The sequence below is a fragment of the Cololabis saira genome, chromosome 12 (assembly GCF_033807715.1).
Source record: "Cololabis saira isolate AMF1-May2022 chromosome 12, fColSai1.1, whole genome shotgun sequence".
NCBI classification, from domain to species: Eukaryota; Metazoa; Chordata; class Actinopteri; order Beloniformes; family Belonidae; genus Cololabis; species Cololabis saira.
Genome location: NC_084598.1, coordinates 4,695,134 through 4,713,767, shown reverse-complemented (window position 1 = coordinate 4,713,767; position 18,634 = coordinate 4,695,134). Strand labels below are relative to the sequence as shown.

At 38.2% G+C, this 18,634-nt stretch overlaps 1 protein-coding gene across 1 annotated transcript; it reads left to right on the top strand.

The window, feature by feature from the left end:
* The first annotated feature begins 3,168 nt into the window (after window positions 1-3,168).
* sdf4 (stromal cell derived factor 4) lies at window positions 3,169-18,634 on the top strand. The gene is made up of 7 exons (XM_061735216.1): window positions 3,169-3,300; window positions 7,526-7,844; window positions 13,120-13,256; window positions 14,314-14,427; window positions 14,548-14,706; window positions 16,197-16,372; window positions 17,373-18,634. The coding sequence occupies exons 1-7, from the start codon at window positions 3,273-3,275 to the stop codon at window positions 17,547-17,549; spliced, it is 1,110 nt and encodes a 369-aa protein (XP_061591200.1). The 5' UTR covers window positions 3,169-3,272; the 3' UTR covers window positions 17,550-18,634.

Below are 18,634 nucleotides of genomic sequence, written 5' to 3'. Positions count from 1 at the left end.
GACACCTTTACCGTTCTCTGTGTTTATTTGTGGGAACTCTGCGGGTCTTGGGTGGATTTATTTGCTGCTCGGTGAAGTGAACCGGTGTCAGTGTGTGTCTGCAGTCAGAACTTAGTGTTTTTTGGAAGGTTTTTTTTTTTTTTTCTTCTTCTAAAGAATTTGGAGCAGCCGATCGAAGAGAAAACATGGTCACAGATGTAAACTCAAAACACTGATCTCTTTCATTCAATTTAAATGTTAGACTGCAGCACTTTGAATCAGAACTGATCCCGGGAACCAATGGAACCACACTCAAAAAAGTGAACTCTGAGAGTCGTTTAATCAAAATAATGCACCTATATTAAATTGAATTAATTTTTAGTTACCGTAACTCTTTCCAAAATGTTATTGGAAATATGAACATTTGGAAGGGCGTTAGTAGCTTGTTGGTTTCTAGGGGAAAATAACATGCATGAACTTTTCTTATATTAAAAGAGACCTATTATGAAAAACAGTTTTTTTCTTGCTTTAACATATATAAAGTGGTCTCCCCTCAGCCTGCCAACTCAGAGAAGGAGGAAAGAACCAAATTCTGCAGTGTCTGTACAGCCGCCCGGATAAGCCGTCCAGTGTGATGTGGATCTACGAGCCAATAAGATTCTGCTCCCGTTGTTACATAACGACAGGCGCGATTTACATAGTTTGGCCTCCGATGCGTGAAACCACGCCCACAACTAACTCCGCCGGCCGGAGCTTCCGCCATTTTTTCGTAGCGGTGTATCACGTCATTCAGGCAGCCAATCAGCTCAGAGCCTCATTATCATAGCCCCGCCCACTCAGAATCCTCCATAGATAATGAGGTTAGAGAATGGGAAGATAAAGACATGGTTTAGAGGCTGAATTTCTCATTTATTTAACAAAAACAATCAAAAGCTTGTTTTTAAGACATTCAAGGCCTGTTTAAAATAGATATTAGATGTCATAATAGGCCCTATGCCCCTTTAAGTATTTCTGAGCCTAATAATAATAATAAAAAAATATTTATATATATTAAAGAAATAAAGATATATGTACAAACACATTTTTTTAAAGATATATATATATATATATAAATAAATACATGATATATTAAAATATATATGATATATTATATTATATTAACAGGATTCCTACGGGTGGTTGAAATCCTTGAAAGTGCTTGAATTTCAATGTTGTGTTTTCAAGGCCTGAAAGGTGCTTGAATTTTAGTTTAAGTGCTTGAAATTATAACTGTGTCTTTCACAAAATCGGGATCAGACTGTATAGTTTAGTTATTACAAGGAGAAATAAAATCAGTAAGATGAAACATAACTAGACGTTTACAGCACGATACAATGTACATAATTGTGATTAAAAATCGGAAAAAATAATAATGAGTATATATATTCCTGTAGATATTTTACCCCAGAGATAAGGTGCTTGAAGATTTTGAAAATGACCCTTGAAAGTGCTTGAAAAGTGTTTGAATTTGACCTTGAAAAATGTGTAGGAACCCTGAATTAAAACAAAAAAAAAAAAAAAAAAAAAATATATATATATATATATATATATATATATATATATATATATATATATATATATATATATATATATATATATATATATATATACATATATATATTTAATATAATATAATATGCCTTAGGCTTTTACCAACATGGTATTAACCATTAATACATATGCAGACAAGCCTCAAGAAAAACTGTATTTCTGAGGCTGTATACTACAACAGTATAATAAAGTCCTGTAATGATGGCTTTTAGTTTTGGTTCCACCCCAAGAATTGAAGTGGCCCCATCTGGCCCCCCTAGGAAATAGTTTTGGAGGCGATCCTGACCACTGGGCCACTTTCTCTAAAATTATATATATGTATAAATGTATACAATAAAAATATCTATATAATTAATTTAGCTTAATCAAGCAAGACAGAAAAAAGGTTTGACATAAGTTTAAGGGAGTCTATATATAAATTAAAATCTCCAAGGAAAGCATTGAAATTTGGGAGTGACTTTTGCTTTGTGTATATGAAATTTACCAATTGCAATCATAAGATTTACTATGTAACTTAATGGTTTATTGTCAGATTCAAACTGAGTAATAACATCTTTAGCCATAATGGTTATAGAAAAGTTAGTTTTACTAAGTATAAAATTCTCAAAATCAGTCAAAAATGCAGATGAGAGTGAGCAGTGATAAAACAAATGTATGGGAGTTTCAGGCTCAATCTTACAAAAGGTGCAATCAACATCAACAAATTTGGATATTAACTTGTTACAAATTTTAAAATGAATTTCTCTGATCTTATTAGAGATACAAAATGTAAAGGGACACAACCAAACTTTACGCAGCAGCTCGGGCACGCGCCTCCCGCCCCCCGCGGAGCTCAGCGCTGTTGTGGCGCGGCCACGTGTACAGGTGGGAAGTGACCATAGACGTGACGCCACATAAGTGTTCTTTCTTGCCCGCTGCTGCGATACGTCAACGTCGCCGCCATATTGGATGTGGCAAGACTGCGCTGTAAACTAATACAAGTATATGGACTTATTTTCATGAAGCGCCTTTCTACAAAGAAATGTACGTTTTACGTCTCATTCATTCATTCGCACTAATATACTTAGGAATCAGTTAGGCACCACATATATTTAATATTCTCAGACGGCAAAAATAAGAACTTGATCATGTTATATGATGAGAACAAGGTAGAGCCGAAAAACAATATATATCCCCCCGCACAAAAATAATAAAAAAAGAGAAACATATTTTCCCATCAACAAAGCATATTTTACATTTTTTAAGTAACAAAATAACATATTTGAGCCATTTTTTTTTTTTTTTAGATTTAGGTTATTTTATTGTCTGAAAAATGGTTCAAATATGTTATTTTGTTATTTGAAATTTTTTTAATTTGTTTTGTTGATGTAACATGAATTACTCCTATGTTCTTATTTTTGCCATCTAAGAAAAATGAAATATATTATATTTGGTGCCTAACTGTTTCCCAAGTATATTAGTGCGTGTGTGACTGAATAAATGAAACGTAAAACGTAAATTTCTTTGTAGAAATGCGCTTTATGAAAACAAGTCCATTCACTTGTATTAAGTTTACAGCGCAGTCTTGCCACATCCAATATGGCGGCGACGATGACGTATCGCAGCAGCAGCTCCATGGGGCGGATACGGATACATGTTTATGACTGTGACAGCTCGGTGACTTGTTGGAGCCTCGGAGCTGCTGGGAACAGGAAGCCTTGCTCATGAGCACCTCGGCTCGTCGGGGGGAAGGTGAGTACAGTCTCGTCCCCACGGGCGCCTGAATCCGCCCTTAGAGCGGAGTAGTCGGAGGTGTTGATGTACGAGTGACTGCTGTCCGTGAAACGCGGACATTTATTAGTCCTCCGACAGCTAGTGGCTAACGACGTGCTAGTTGCGCATGCGCACCAAACAGCTCCAACGACACAGATCCGCTAAATAACCTGAAACCTCCTAGATGCGCATGCGCACCAAACAGCTCCAGCGATCCAGATCCGCTAAATAACCTGAAAACTTCCATGTGTTGGTGTTAAAACCCCGCTGATGTTTGTTTTCTTCTCGGCTCTGGCTGATGATGGAGATCACGGGTTAGCAGACATGCCACAGCTTTAACTTGTGATGTTAAAGTGGCACAGAGATCCAAACCACCTCTCCAAGATTGATTATTGTTTATTTGGATGGATCCCCATTAGCTGCCGCCTTGGCGACTAATAATCTTCCTGGGGTCCATAAAGTACATCAAATATTACATAAATGATAACATCTAAGACATAAATACATACATCACATACGTCATACATTCCTAGCATAACTACACTTAGAATAAAAACGACAATAACAACAACAATAATACACATACATGTACACACACACCTATAATTAATTATACTAATACACTATAATATTACTAATAATACGATACATTAGTAATATATTTTCAGTCACTGCTATCATTATAATAATTGTACTCATGTCAATGTCAGTAATAAATTCCCAGTCATATGGTCTGCAGCATTAGCTGAGCCTTAAAGCGACACTACGTAACTTTTCCACCTTAATATCATATTTCCAGAGTCATTGTGATGGTACATCAACTTCCAACAGGTTTAATGATACCTCTGTCATGATCTGAGGGGGTCTGTATTGCTTTCACTGGCACTATGTAACTTTGAGGAGCATGGTAGGAACCCTGCCACACTAAAAAACTACAAATTTTACGACTTTGGCTGCTTTACGGCACATACGTCACTTCCCCCTCCTTCCCGATTCGTAGTCGAGACAAAAATGGGCGGGGCTTGGAGCGCAGAGGCTGAGCTCAGCAGAAGCTGGTGTTGAGTTGGTATCATGGCCGAAGCAGCGAAAAAAACGAAGAAAATAAAAGTTTTAACGGAGCGGAGGAGGCGAAAAAAAGAAAGCGGGAGAGTAACAAGCTAAATGCCCGGTGGAGAATAAACATTGGCCCGGCGTTCACTCGCTACAAGCCCTTGTAGCGCCGTCGTCTTGGACGAGATGGTTGAAGGATGTAAAGACGTTCATCACCTCCAGGTATGCACTTTTGTCAACACCTATGTCAGTGTGTTTTACAAAAACAATTATCCTGAAACTACTACAGCTGCTGTAAGTGTTGCTACTGTATCAAATGTCAATATCTATGTAAACCTTTTGACTCTTCAGGTCTGTATATACAGATACTTATACACTGATGGTAAAAGCAACACATTTGTAGATATAGTAAAATATAGCCAGAAAAATTAAATATATAGGCAAAGTATACACTTCCAGATGAAAAAAAATACAATATAAACACCATATAATCATAAAAAATAAATCTACTTTGTTGGAATTATATTAAAATAATAACAAGAGTAGTAAAAGAAACCTTATGGTGTTTATAATGTGTCGTTTTATCTTGTGAGTGTATAAATATATACATTTCTCTAATTTTTCTATAGCTATACATAACTTGCTTTTACTTTCTGCATAATTACAGTGACTTCAACAAAGAAAAAAATTCAAACTTGTGATCAACAAAATATGTTGAATGATTTATAGGTCAGTAATTATCAGAAAGACATAATGCTTTTGTATCTTTATTCTCACACTCTGCAGGACTACATCAGATCTGGAAAACTTCCAGAATCACATCCTCATGCAGGGAAGCGGTTCTCCTACACTCCAGCAGTGAATCGCACGCGGACTCTCCCAGCACGAAACATGGACGGACACAAGATGCTACTGCTACTATAGTCATTGTATTTATTTACAGTAACTTCTTACACTGTTTCATAGTTCAGTTTTTATTATCAGTTCATTATTTTTAGTTTATTTTTCTACTACTCTATTTACACTTGTTTACTTTATTCACAGTAATTTATCCTGTCATACAGTTGTTATTCATTACTGCTACTGTGATACAGATTACTTATTGTTTATAATAAGTATGTATGGGATAACTGCTGTCACTATGCAAATGACAAAGTTCAAGAATGTTCTATTTTCTGAAAGGTGTGTAAATAAAAGTATGTCTTGTTTTGCACAAATGTCTTTATTTTAAACACACAAAGACAACTGTACAGGAAAAAATGGAACAAAACAAAAAAAAAACAATATCAAAATATTTGCAGTAATCCTCATAAAGGTTCTATTCTAGAGAAGACGGCGAACCCTGAAACCACTGTACTGTCCCATTGGGTCTGGAAAGGTGTCTCTTATTTTCCAAACATCATGCTGCCAGAGCACTGGCGATATGTATATATATGCATATATATATGATATGCTGCGTGTCGGTTCTGTCTTTGTGGGGGTTCAAACTCTGATGAGGTAGAGGTAGAGGTGTTCTCACGAACAGCAGATTCCTGATAAAACAAGAGACAGAATTGTTATGATACAAATGTAAATGTAGAATTCTATGATCAATAAGAATCAAAATTAGAATGTTTTCACATACTGGGGATTCGTCTTGGGTTTTGGTAATTCTAAAATTACTGACAATATCAACAACAGACAGAGAAATAATAGTGATCATAAAAATGTGTAATTCGCAATGAGGAAGCTTTATAAAATAATAATACAATTGAATAGAATTACAGCACTAGAGGAAATAATGCAATGCGAAGAAAATGTATAGAAATGTTCTAGTATTTTTCCTGAGAGCTGTAAAATTGTGCAGGGCTGATCTGCAAAATATAAGGAATGGGCATTCAGTTATTCACAGGTTATAAAGTATTTTTTTATTTTGTCAGTAAGTATGTTGGACTACTAATTTATGACGAAGTCCCTCTAAAAACCCTGAAAGGAAAAAGGTGCAGAGCGTATGAGTTTGTAGGGCGCATTATCTCGCTGAAACAACTTAATAAAACCAAGTTGAACTTAGTGTTTTTCAACATCGTCATATTATATTGTTTAGCCAAAAATAGATACATTACCTCTTCATTATCCATCCTGCAAACGACCGCTGAAAATGGAAAAGTATTTTTGAAAGTCCGTCCCGTCTTCTCTCATCAAAACAAATGCAGCGGCGGGGACGGGGGTTTTCCGGCAGTACGCGCTGGTGCTCATGGGAAATGGAGTGTTCTTTCTGGTAAAGCACTACCGATTTTTGTCCAAAGGAGGCGCCAAACTCAACAAAGCTGAAAGTTCCGTTGTGCTGCTTTAAGTCGTTTTTTAAAAGTGAATTTGTTTTGTGAGCGAGATATGTGAGGAGGTAAATAGTTCCAGGACATTACTGAACAACAGATAACTGAGATAAGATAAGATAATCCTTTATTTTCTCCCTCGGTGGGGAAACTCACTTTGTTGTACACTTAGGACACGCATGCAGGGGAGGGGGAAAAAAGTAAAAAGTAAAAAATATATATAATTACAAAATATGAACAGTATACAGGACTGTCTCAGAAAATTAGAATATTGTGATAAAGTTCTTTTATTTTCTGTAATGCAATTTAAAAAAAAAAAAAAAATGTCGTACATTCTGGATTCATTACAAATCAACTGAAATATTGCAAGCCGTTTATTATTTTAATATTGCTGATTATGGTTTACAGTTTAAGATTAAGATTCCCAGATATTCAATTTTTTTGAGATAGGATATTTGAGTTTTCTTAAGCTGTAAGACATGATCAGCAATATTAAATTAATAAAAGGCTTGCAATATTTCAGTTGATTTGTAATGAATCCAGAATGTATGACATTTTTGTTTTTGTAATTGCATTACAGAAAATCACAATATTCAAATTTTCTGTGACAGTCCTGTATACAGTACATTGAAAATAAAAAAGAAACAGTGCAAAAAAAGCAGGTAGAATGTGCGTAAGGTAGACACGTTTGAGTAGAATAGTTCTACCCAAGTGTACAAAGTGTGTGTGTGTGTGTGTATGTATATGTGTATATATATCATAGTGGCCGTTTTTTGCCATAGCAAACTTTGGTTTCTGCCAGTTAGACAACACTTTTTTTGTTTTTACATTTGTTTGTCCAGAGACAATCATGGGTGTGTGGAGGACGCTGTGTTGCAGAAACCTCCTGGCTTTCTCTCTACTCGGTTACGTCCTGCTCCACGCCGTGGACGTACACGCTCGTCCGGCCAACATGTCCTCCTCCAAAGATAAGACTCCGGCCGTCAGGGACGATAACGAGATCCTCCCTCCGGACCACCTGAACGGGGTGAAGCTGGAGAGAGACGGCCAGCTCAACAAGGACTTCCACCAAGAGGTCTTCCTCGGGAAAGAGATGGAGGAGTTTGAAGAGGATTCCGAGCCACGGAGGAACCGGAAGAAGCTTATTGACATTTTCACCAAGTAAGAGGCGTATTTCATTCTCTGACTGTATGTCATCACACTCCAGGACTAGATGATTGAAAGGTTGCAACAAAAGTGAAGGCTGAGAGCTGCTGCAAATTCCAATTTGAAATACCCAGAGCTGGGTAGAGGAGCCAAAAATTGTACTCAAGTAAAAGTACTGTTACTTCAGAATAATATGACTCAAGTAGAAGTACAAAGTAGTCATCCAAATCATTACTTGAGTAAAAGTAAAAAAGTACTTTGTGAAAAAACTACTCAAGTACTGAGTAACTGTTGAGTAATGTCTGATTTATTTTTTTAACACAACCATTCAAACAGACAAAAGTACAAAATAATCATCTTCAGGCAAATTAAATCAATAAAATAAAATAAATAAAATTAATAAAAAAATAGCTTAAATTAAAATAATCTTAAAGTAAATTCAAGTACTTTAATAAATAAAATAATAACTGAATAAAAAAATAAATTAAGCACAAGTAGCACAAAATTTCCAGACTTTGTACTTTTCTTTTTTAACCAGGCAGAACTAGAACAAACATGAACTCATAGAAACTCTGTGTGTGTTTGAGTCTGTGTAAATGTGACAAAACATGCAAACGTAGCCTAATGTAACGGAGTAAGAGGAACAGTTTCTTCTTCACAAATCTACTCAAGTAAAAGTAAAAAGTATAGTGATTCAAAACTACTCCTAAAAGTACAACATTTCCCAAAACGTACTCAAGTAAATGTAACTCGTTACTACCACCTCTGGAAATAATACCAAACATTTTAACACTAGATTGGCAAAAAAAGGTGTTACACTTAGGAAGACTAGCCTGTGATGCCGGTGCACATAGCTGTTATGAAAGACTGTCGTTTTACATTTGGATGATGCGTCATGGCATCAGCATATTGCAAAATTGACTCAGAATGAGACTGCATTTTTGTGAAAGCACAAAACTATTTACTAACTCTTTTTTATGTTAATAGAAAATTAGGAAAGCTGAAAAGAGTTAATATTACTTAATGCATACTCATAATGCTTTGTTTCAGCGAAAAAGTCACTTGTAGTTACAGTTGTCTGATATACTGGGGAATGCCCCCCCCCCTTACAAAAAAAACAAAACAACCTTCATTTCTTTGGAAAATGTCCATGTTCACGAATAAAACTAACTACGTACTGGACTCTGGTTTTGGCTCACACACAGAAACAAACAACCAAAGTCCTAGTTATTAGCCCCCATGGAGATGTGGATACTTTTCTTAAAGTTATAGAATTTAATATCACACAAACATATTTGTTTGAATGCTTTTATTGTTTCTTAATCTTCTGGATTCTTTTTTATGACAGATGTATGTGAATTGTGTCCCTGAAAGTAAGTCAAATTTAAATTCTATGTAGGGGGTCAGCAACCCGCGGCTCTACAGCCGCATGCGGCTCTTTAGCGCCGCCCTAGTGGCTCCTGGAGCTTTTTCAACAATGTTTGACCTTTTTTTTCCTTTTTTTCTTCTTTTTTTTCTTTTCTTTTTCCTTTTTTCCTTTTTTTCTCTTTTTCTGTTTTCCTTTTTTAATCTCGACATTTCGACTTTTTTCTCAACATTTCGACTTTTTTCTCTACTTTTTTCTCGAGATTGTACTTCAACATTAATCTCGACATTTCGACTTTTTTCTCGACAATTAGACTTTTTTCTCAAGATTGTACTTCAACATTAATATTGACATTTCGACTTTTTTCTCGACATTTCGACTTCTTTCTCGACATTTCGACTTTTTTCTCAAAGTGCATAATAATTCCCCCAGTTGTAACTAATATAGATACATGCAGCATGTGTTGCCTTCATTCTAAGGCTTATACAAGACTTTTCATTTTTTTGCGGCTCCAGACATATTTGTTTTTTGTGTTTTTGGTCCAATACGGCTCTTTCAACATTTTGGGTTGCCGACCCCTGCACTAGACCAAACCGAATCGGCACATGATTGTGTAAAATGCTGGCATCACCGAGTCACCTGATCGATAGAAGCATCACTTGTAGGAGCAGCATATTCTGAAATGCGTGTTCCCCTTTACACAAGGAGCTTGTCTCTCTTCTTTCTTCTTTCATTTGCATAGCAGAGGTGCAACAAAAGTGCCGTTTCACTCTGCATTTGTTCCCCTTGTTGACTTATGAAAAGGAGGCAAATGATTACAACCATAAAAGCCACAGTTGAAAGCTGTGTGTAATGGGCTAATGATTCTTTTAAGTTGGTATAAATGTGGACCTCAGATAGAAAGTGCCTTCCTCATGCTGCCATTTCAAAGTGTTTACTGTGCCTAGAAAAGCAGTGTGAAATAGTCTCTTTTATAGTCAAATTTGGCCCCAATTCAAAGTTCTGGAGTGACTAAAAGTGCAGATCCAATCTCTTTTGAGAATCTGTGGTAGGAAATGAAAAGAAGCCGTGCAAATTTGCTCAGTGAGGTGTTGGAATGGATGAGGCGAAGCTGCTTCCGACTCAGAGTCCAACCTAGTTTGGACCAGTTGTCTGTTCTGAGTTGAAAGGTCACATTATTGATCCATTAACTTTCAGACGGCCAACAACTGCAACCTTTTCATTCGTTTTTTTGTCTCAATTTAGCGTATTAGCAAATTGTTTTGCTTTGTATGTTTGTTCTTTTGGACACAACTGTAATTTAAACACAAAGTATTTATTTATTTAAAATCTTGGTGTTTGATTTTTTTTTGATTTTTTTTTTTTTAATTTCTTTATTTATTGTTTAAATATCAGTCAAAACGGATCATTCTGACTTAAAATGAATGAATTTCTTTCATGTCATAATATCAGTTAAAACTTTATTCAAGGGATTATTTATTTGTATTTATTTGGACTCCAGACTCTTATGTTGTCTCTTACTAGAATACACATCAAATAGTGGATTTTTGTGTGCTTATCCAATTGCTTTACCATGTAAAGCGACATCTTTGATCGTCCTTAGATTAGTCTCTTGCTCAATTTTCTATCCCAGTTAGTTATGTCTATTTTTTTTGGACAAGCTGGTCATTCAAAACGGTGAATGATGCATGTTCTTGAACTATAGCTCAGTCCAACAACTCACGCACCAGCGTTTTTCTACCTGCTAATTAAACACAGGAAGTTGTAAGGCAGTAAATGCCTCTGTTGGCTTTAAGAGCAACAAAAAGGAATAGAGAGACGCTTGGAGTTCCTAATAAATACCCTTGTTTGTGGAAGAATCTGCTTATGTGTCCGATACTGATATCAGAGCGGGAGCAACTTTATTTAGGGGGATGCTCTGAGCTAAAAATGCAACAGTTTTAACTGCAAATCTTGTTGTATGGTTGACAAAAGCTGGACTGATACTCACTCGGCAGTGTTGATGGTAATTGGGGGTGTAACAATATTTCGTGCCACGAAATTTCGCGATACAAAAACCTCACAATACGTGTCGTGGAGGTGACAAACTGTATCGTGATATTGGGTTATTAATAATAATCTATTGTGTTGACTAGTAACGCACATCCGACCGCGCCTCGACCCCATGGACCAAATCTTCTTCCGCTCAGAAGAAACTAGTACCGTTTTGGTCCCGATCACGGGACTCTTGCAGGTTTTGAGCTCTGAACTTTTACTTATGTAAGGCTGGTGTAGAGTTAAGCCTTACCTTATTAAATTAAACCTTTTTGGGGTGGTGAGTAGGATAAACACGGGGACAACTTCTGCTGAGTTCCAGTGTACTTTAAAGGGATTGTGACATGAAAAACAAATTTTTCTTGATTTTTTGTGTTTTGTTGGGTGTCTTGACATCAATTACACCCAAAAAACAACAAACTTTTAACATTCAGTGTATTGTGTGCTTTCTGGGATTTTCCGCATAACTATGCAAAAACGGCGCATGTGGTTTGCTGGCGGATCGTTACGTAACGATCCGCTAAATCACCGCCCCCTCCACCCAGCTCCCTGCCTCCGCTCCTCTCCAGCGCACCATAAAGGCTGATTTATGGTTCCACGTTACACCGACGCAGAGCCTACGGCGTAGGGTTACGCGGCGACGCGCACCATACGCTGAACCCTACGGCGTAGGCTCTGCGTCGATTTAACGCGGAACCATAAATGAGGCTTAACAAGGAGCTGTTTAGAGCCTCTTTTGTTCTAATCACCGGAGGAAAACTGCTAAGAAGACCCGCGGCCACTGACTGGACTTAAGATAAGGGGACAGTGCTGCTTGCATGCCTTTATTTTTATGATTGTTTGCTGTGGTTCGCCCTCCTGCTTTTCCGTGCATGCTTCGCCTGTCGCTCGGGGTTAACTCTCCGACGCCGCTGTGAGCGTATGGCTGGAGGAGGAGGAGGTTGGGAGGAGGAGCGGAGCAATGATTGACAGGAAAGGGGGAAAGGAAGCGTTTTTCACGGGGCAAAAAAACACTGTAATAAAAAGCCAGGAAAAGAGTACTAGATTGAAGTTTTTCTTGTTACACTCTTTTAGACACATTTGAGGGATGTTGGCCAAGACTTTTAATAGTGTTAAAAGCATGTTAAAAATGATGTCACAATACCTTTAATGTCCCTCAACAGTGTAGGATTTTAGAACATCAACACAGCACCTAGTGCCGTACTGTGGCGTATCACTCCGCCCAATCTAAAACAGACTAATCACTACAGATAAACTGACTAGTGTCATTATAGTCCCTGATTTACATCAGAATATAAAGAATAGATTTATAAAATAATTAACCCTGAATTACCAAAATAACCTTAACAAAAATAAATCTCCTCTTACACTTATAAGGTGAGCACGAATCAATCTTTTTATGATGTATAATTGTATGTATTTATTTACTTTATTTATTTATTTAATTTTAGTTGTTAAATTTCTGGAAAAGAAAAAAGTCAAATCATACATGAGAGAAACTATTCAGTTTATGGCCAAATATTTGTACTTGTATGAAACTGAAGATGCATAATGCAAACCTGACATTTACTTTTAGTTCAGTTTGTGGAAAATGGTTGGCCTGGCTTTCTCTTTAAATCTTAAACAGTTATAAAGCATTACAAACTGTAACAATAGGGCAAACGTACAGCATTGTTTTGTTTTTTGTGTCTTTCAAATAAAATACATTTTTTTCCAGTCATATGTTCCTCATTCAAGGTTGTTAAAAAAATACTGCTATAATATCGTATCGTTATCGTGACCTCAATATCGTGTACCGTATCGTGAGGTTAGTGTATCGTTACAGCCCTAATGGTAAATAACTGGAGCTAAATGAAGAACAGAGCTCATTTCTACACGATCCCGTTACAGAGTGGACTTCAACAAGGACCGGAGCGTGAGCGCCAAGGAGATGCAGCGCTGGATCATGGAGAAGACGGAGGAGCATTTCCAGGAGGCCGTGCAGGAGAACAAGAACAGTTTCAGAGCCGTGGATCCAGATGGAGACGGTGAGAGTCGCCCTCTCTTCCCGTCTCATCACTCTGCGTAGAATGATGACTGTAGCATCCCAGTCAAAATAAAAGCAAGTCTGAACCGATGGTCTCATCATGTAGTTTATTATGCGTTTCTGTGATCCATAAACCACCGTTAGACCAACGTAAGAGCCGCATAAAATAAAGAAAACAACACATTAAAAGTTAACTTAAACTACAGGACTGTCTCAGAAAATTAGAATATTGTGATTTTCTGTAATTCAATTACAAAAACAAAAATATCATACATTCTGGATTCATTACAAATCAACTGAAATATTGCAAGCCTTTTATTATTTTATTATTGCTGATCATGGCTTACAGTTTAAGAAAACTCAAATATCCTATCTCAAAAAATTTGAATATTCTAGGAATCTTAAGCTTAAGCTGTAATAATAATGTAATAATAATCAGCAATATCAAAATAATAAAAGGCTTGCAATATTTCAGTTGATTTGTAATGAATCTAGAATGTATGACATTTGCGTTTTTTTTTAATTGCATTACAGAAAATAAAGAACTTTATCATAATATTCTAATTTTCTGAGACAGTCCTGTACGTTAGCACCAAAACCTCTCACAAACTCAAATTGACAGACGAATAAATAAAATAAACTACCTTGTTGTCTCGACTGGAGCCAACTCGCCCCTTTTGTCCTTCCTTTTCCGTTTATTGTCTTTGTATTCTTATCTGTTTTACCATTTTACCTTGAACCGTTTTACTGTTTACATTCCTTTTTAATCAGTTTAGTTTTCTGTCTCTTCAAAATAAAAGCACTTCCGTGTTGAAAGGATATAACAAAATAAAAGTAGCATAACAATAGAAACATGAATTTTTAACTGTAAACTATTATGAACTGGAGTCCTTTACACTCCCACCAAATTATTATGTGTTTTACAAACAAGTTAACTTAAAACACAAATAATTTCCTCACATGAAATGACTCTTTTATAGAACACTATGTAGATTACAAACCATTTACAATGACTATTTCCTGTCCAGACATATTCTAACGTCATGCTCTTCCTGTAGGTCATGTGACATGGGATGAATATAGAATAAAATTTCTGGCCAGCAAAGGATTTAATGAAAAAGAAATTGCAGAGAAAGTCAAGAATAATGAAGATCTGAAACTGGATGAAGAAAGTAAGTTTTGAATTTTATGGATTCTTTTTTTTCCCCCTTTCTTCAACACATTCATAGTTTGACGATTAAATCTGTAAACGACTTTAAATGTAAGTAAATGTTTTTGTCCTCCTCTCACAGCCCAAGAGGTGCTGGAAAGCCTGAAAGACCGCTGGTTTCAGGCCGACAACCCTCCGGCCGACCAGCTGCTGAACGAGGAGGAGTTCCTGTCCTTCCTCCACCCCGAGCACAGCAAAGGCATGCTCAAGTACATGGTGAAGGAAATCGTGCGAGACCTAGGTATCTGTCCAATATCTCAGTCAGCGTCTCAGGCTTGCAGGATGTAATCACTGACAACATCCCAGACACATACCCAACATCCCAGTTACGGTGGTGAAACAGGCTGGACCGGGTGACCGGGGGAAAACCAGTACAACCAACACAACACTTCCTTCAGCTCCTGCTACCTGCTGCTTTTCTAAGAACTTGGGTTGCAGAGGTCGATTGTAGATTTACTGTCACCGACCTAAACCTATTCTTCTGTAATTTGTAATTTATTTATTTCAAAACAGGGACAGTGCACAATAAGACGTTAAAGTTGTACAAGAGAATATGCATTGTGCCAGGTTGTAGCAGCTGGCTATTTTCCACCTGTAGTCCCCTGGGCAGGTTGATGGAATAGTACAGGGGTCGGCAACCCGCGGCTCTAGAGCCGCATGCGGCTCTTTAGCGCCGCCCTAGTGGCTCCTGGAGCTTTTTCAAAAATGTTTGACCTTTTTTTTCTTCTTTTTTTTCTTCTCTTTTTTTTCTTATTTTTTTCTTCTCTTTTTTTCCTTTTTTTCTCTTTTCTTCTTCTTTTTCCTTTCCTTTTTGATCTCTTCATTTCAACTTCTCGACATTTTGACTTTTTTCTCAACATTTCGACATTTTTCTCGAGATTGTACTTCAATATTAATCTCGACATTTCGACATTTTTCTCGAGATTGTACTTCAATATTAATCTCGACATTTCGACATTTTTCTCGAGATTGTACTTCAATATTAATCTCGACATTTCAACTTTTTCCTCAACAGTTTGACTTTTTTCTCAACATTTCAACTTTTTTCTCAAAGTGCATAATGAAAAAATAACTATAACTAATATAGAAACTTGCAGCATGTGTTGTCTTCATTCTAAGGCTTATACAAGACTTTTCATTTTTTGCGGCTCCAGACAAATTTAGTTTTTTGTGTTTTTGGTTCAATATGGCTCTTTCAACAACTATTATGGAATAGTACATAAAAATGTGTATAGAAAAAGTAAGTAAAAGAGCAGAACAAAACAAATACAAAATATATATAATAGATAAATAGAAACATGGAAGCAGATTCAACAGAGCACGGGATCTGTCAGATGTTGGAACCTAAGATTTAAAGCTAGGCTGCCCCCCCACACACACACACACACACACACACACACACACACACACACACACACACACACACACACACACACACACACACACACACACTTCATAAATGTATACACACTTGTCTTGACAGTAACCAACGCTTCTTTGGGTGACTACCAAAATGCATAAAAGCTATGCTTTTCCATATTGAGACTTAATTTAGAACTTGATATCATGATATAATTTATGCCTAACCCATCAAACCATACAGTTTTCTGGTTTTAAATGGATGTATCTGACAAATGTTAATGTTGACAAATGCTAAAAGGTTGCACCCGTTTACCCAAACAAGCATGAACGCATAGAAAGCTGAGGGAAGTAACTGTGTCTCTCGTGCAGACCAGGACGGGGACCAGAAGCTGACGCTGTCAGAGTTCATCTCTCTGCCCGTGGGCACCGTGGAGAACCAGCAGGGCCAGGACATCGACGACGACTGGGTCCGGGAGAGGAGGAAGGAGTTTGAGAGCGTCATCGACATGGACCGCAACGGCATCGTCACCATGGACGAGCTGGAGGTGAGGGCAGAGGACGGCCCGCAGGCGATTGTCAGCTCGTTTTGAACCGATTTTTCCAGTCGTGCGATTATTTTTTTTGGATCGGCCGGATTTCGACCCAATCGTTGGTCGTTGCCTCGTGCAGTATACGTGGGGTAACGACTAGAGAGTAACACCTCACGACGAGGTTTGATATAGAGAGTCGTGGGTGGTGTCATCCGCTAAAGGCGCTTTTCCACTAGTACCTCCTCAGCCAAACTCGGCTCGTCACGCCTCGTCGCGGCTCCACCCGTTTTGTCCCTGTTTGTTTCCCCCCCAGGTGAGAAGTGGGCGGGTTGGGGTGAAGCTGCTGTGACGTACTCGATTGCGCAAACACTTTGTTTGTGTCGGGGCTGATCAGAAATCAGCTGGAGCCGCGAGCGGCTGAGAGTAAAACAGCCCGTCTACATCCCTTTTTTAATTCTCTCGTCAGCACCAGGTTTATGAACATCTGCACCTCAGAGTTGGATCATGAAACAGACGTTTGTGCTTTATAATAAAATCACCGCGAGCCGCTCTTGCGCTGACTCCCTCTTCCTGATTCAAACGTCTGACGGCCCCGCCCCCCGACCAATCAGTGGCGTGGAGGGTGGGGACGTCAGAAATAATCCCGGCTCAGAACCTCGGCAGAATAGGTACAGAAAAAGTATCTGCTTGGCACGGCTCCACCCGCCTCAGCCCCTAGTGGAAAAGAGCAAGACGGGGCCGTGGCGGGTAGAAGCGAGCTGAGTAGATACTAGTGGAAAAGGGCCATAAATGTCCAGGCCTGAAGAATCTACATCAAGTCATACAAGCTTCCACTGCAGCCTGAACGTTACAAGGGTGGAGGCCCGTTCATCGCTGCTTGCAGCTTTAATTTATTTGTTATTTATGTTTTAACTGTGTCTTGGTGCTTTTAATGTTGATGTAAAGCACTTTGAATGACCTTGTGTTGAATTGTGCTCTACAAATAAACCTCACCATGTCTTGTTTGTTCCTCCAGGAGTACATGGACCCGATGAACGAGCACAACGCCCTGAACGAGGCCAAGCAGATGATCGCCGTGGCTGACGAGAACCAGAACCACCAGCTGGAGCTGGAGGAGATCCTCCGCTACAGCGAGTACTTCACGGGCAGCAAGCTCATGGACTACGCCAGGAACGTACACGAGGAGTTCTGAAGGAAGAAGGAAGGGTCGCCCCCACCCCGCATCTGCTTCAGGGACTAGGGTGGGGGCCCCGTGGGGCCGGGGGGCCGCAGAGGGATACGCAGCTTCAATGTTTCAGACTCCAGTTCCTCCCCCAGCCCGGACCATCACACTCAACACGCTCTGCCTTCTGGCTGCCATCCGACTGCCCATTAACTCTCAACTCCAAGCTCATTCGCTAGATTGTGAAATATTATATATATATATATATGAGGAATTTTAATACTGAATACATTTTCCTGTGATCACACAGTTGTCAGCCGACGTCTCTAATCAAAACTCACATTTGTCGTGCTCTGCTCTCTGTGTTAGAGGAGAAAAATCTGAGAAATAGAAACGTATTCTACTAGTATCTGGTGTCCGTCAGCGGGACTTTCAAACAGGGCCTTGTGTATGTATGTGTGCGTGTGTGCGTGTGTGTCTGTGTGTGTATGTATGTGTGCGTGCGTGTGTGTGTCTCATCAATAACATAGAATTATCTCACATGGCACAAACTTTCAGTAAAACTTTATTAGAAAAATGAATTGCACTAAATGTAGGGAAAGAGATAAATAAAAGGCAGCAGTGTACATGATATTTTGATCAAGTGAAGGTTTAAAACAAACCAAAAGAAGCCAGTTGTCCCAGTCATTTAGTGTGTACATGTTTGTGCTCAGCATGACTCAGCACGTTAAACCCCCGCTCATTAAAACGTCTCTGTTCTTCCTTCAGTCTGCCAGCAGCATGACCTTCCATTTATTTATTGACCAGTTTATTTGTGAATCTCTGAATGCCATGTGCTTATTTGGTCCTGCTGTCTTTGTATCGGTTACTCGTCATCATATTGGTTCATTTTAAATGTTTCCTTTTTTTTTTTTTTTTTAAGTGCATGGAAAAACAATGACTTATGCAATTTGTGAGTCTCGCTGCGATTTCTCAGTAACCTGTGGAGCTTTTGGATTGTGTTGCTGGCTCTGCTTCCTCAGTACAATTGTAAAATAAGATTTATGATAACAGAATGTGACAGCTTTAATAAAATATACCATGAAATGAAACAATAAACAGTTGTTGCCAGCTGA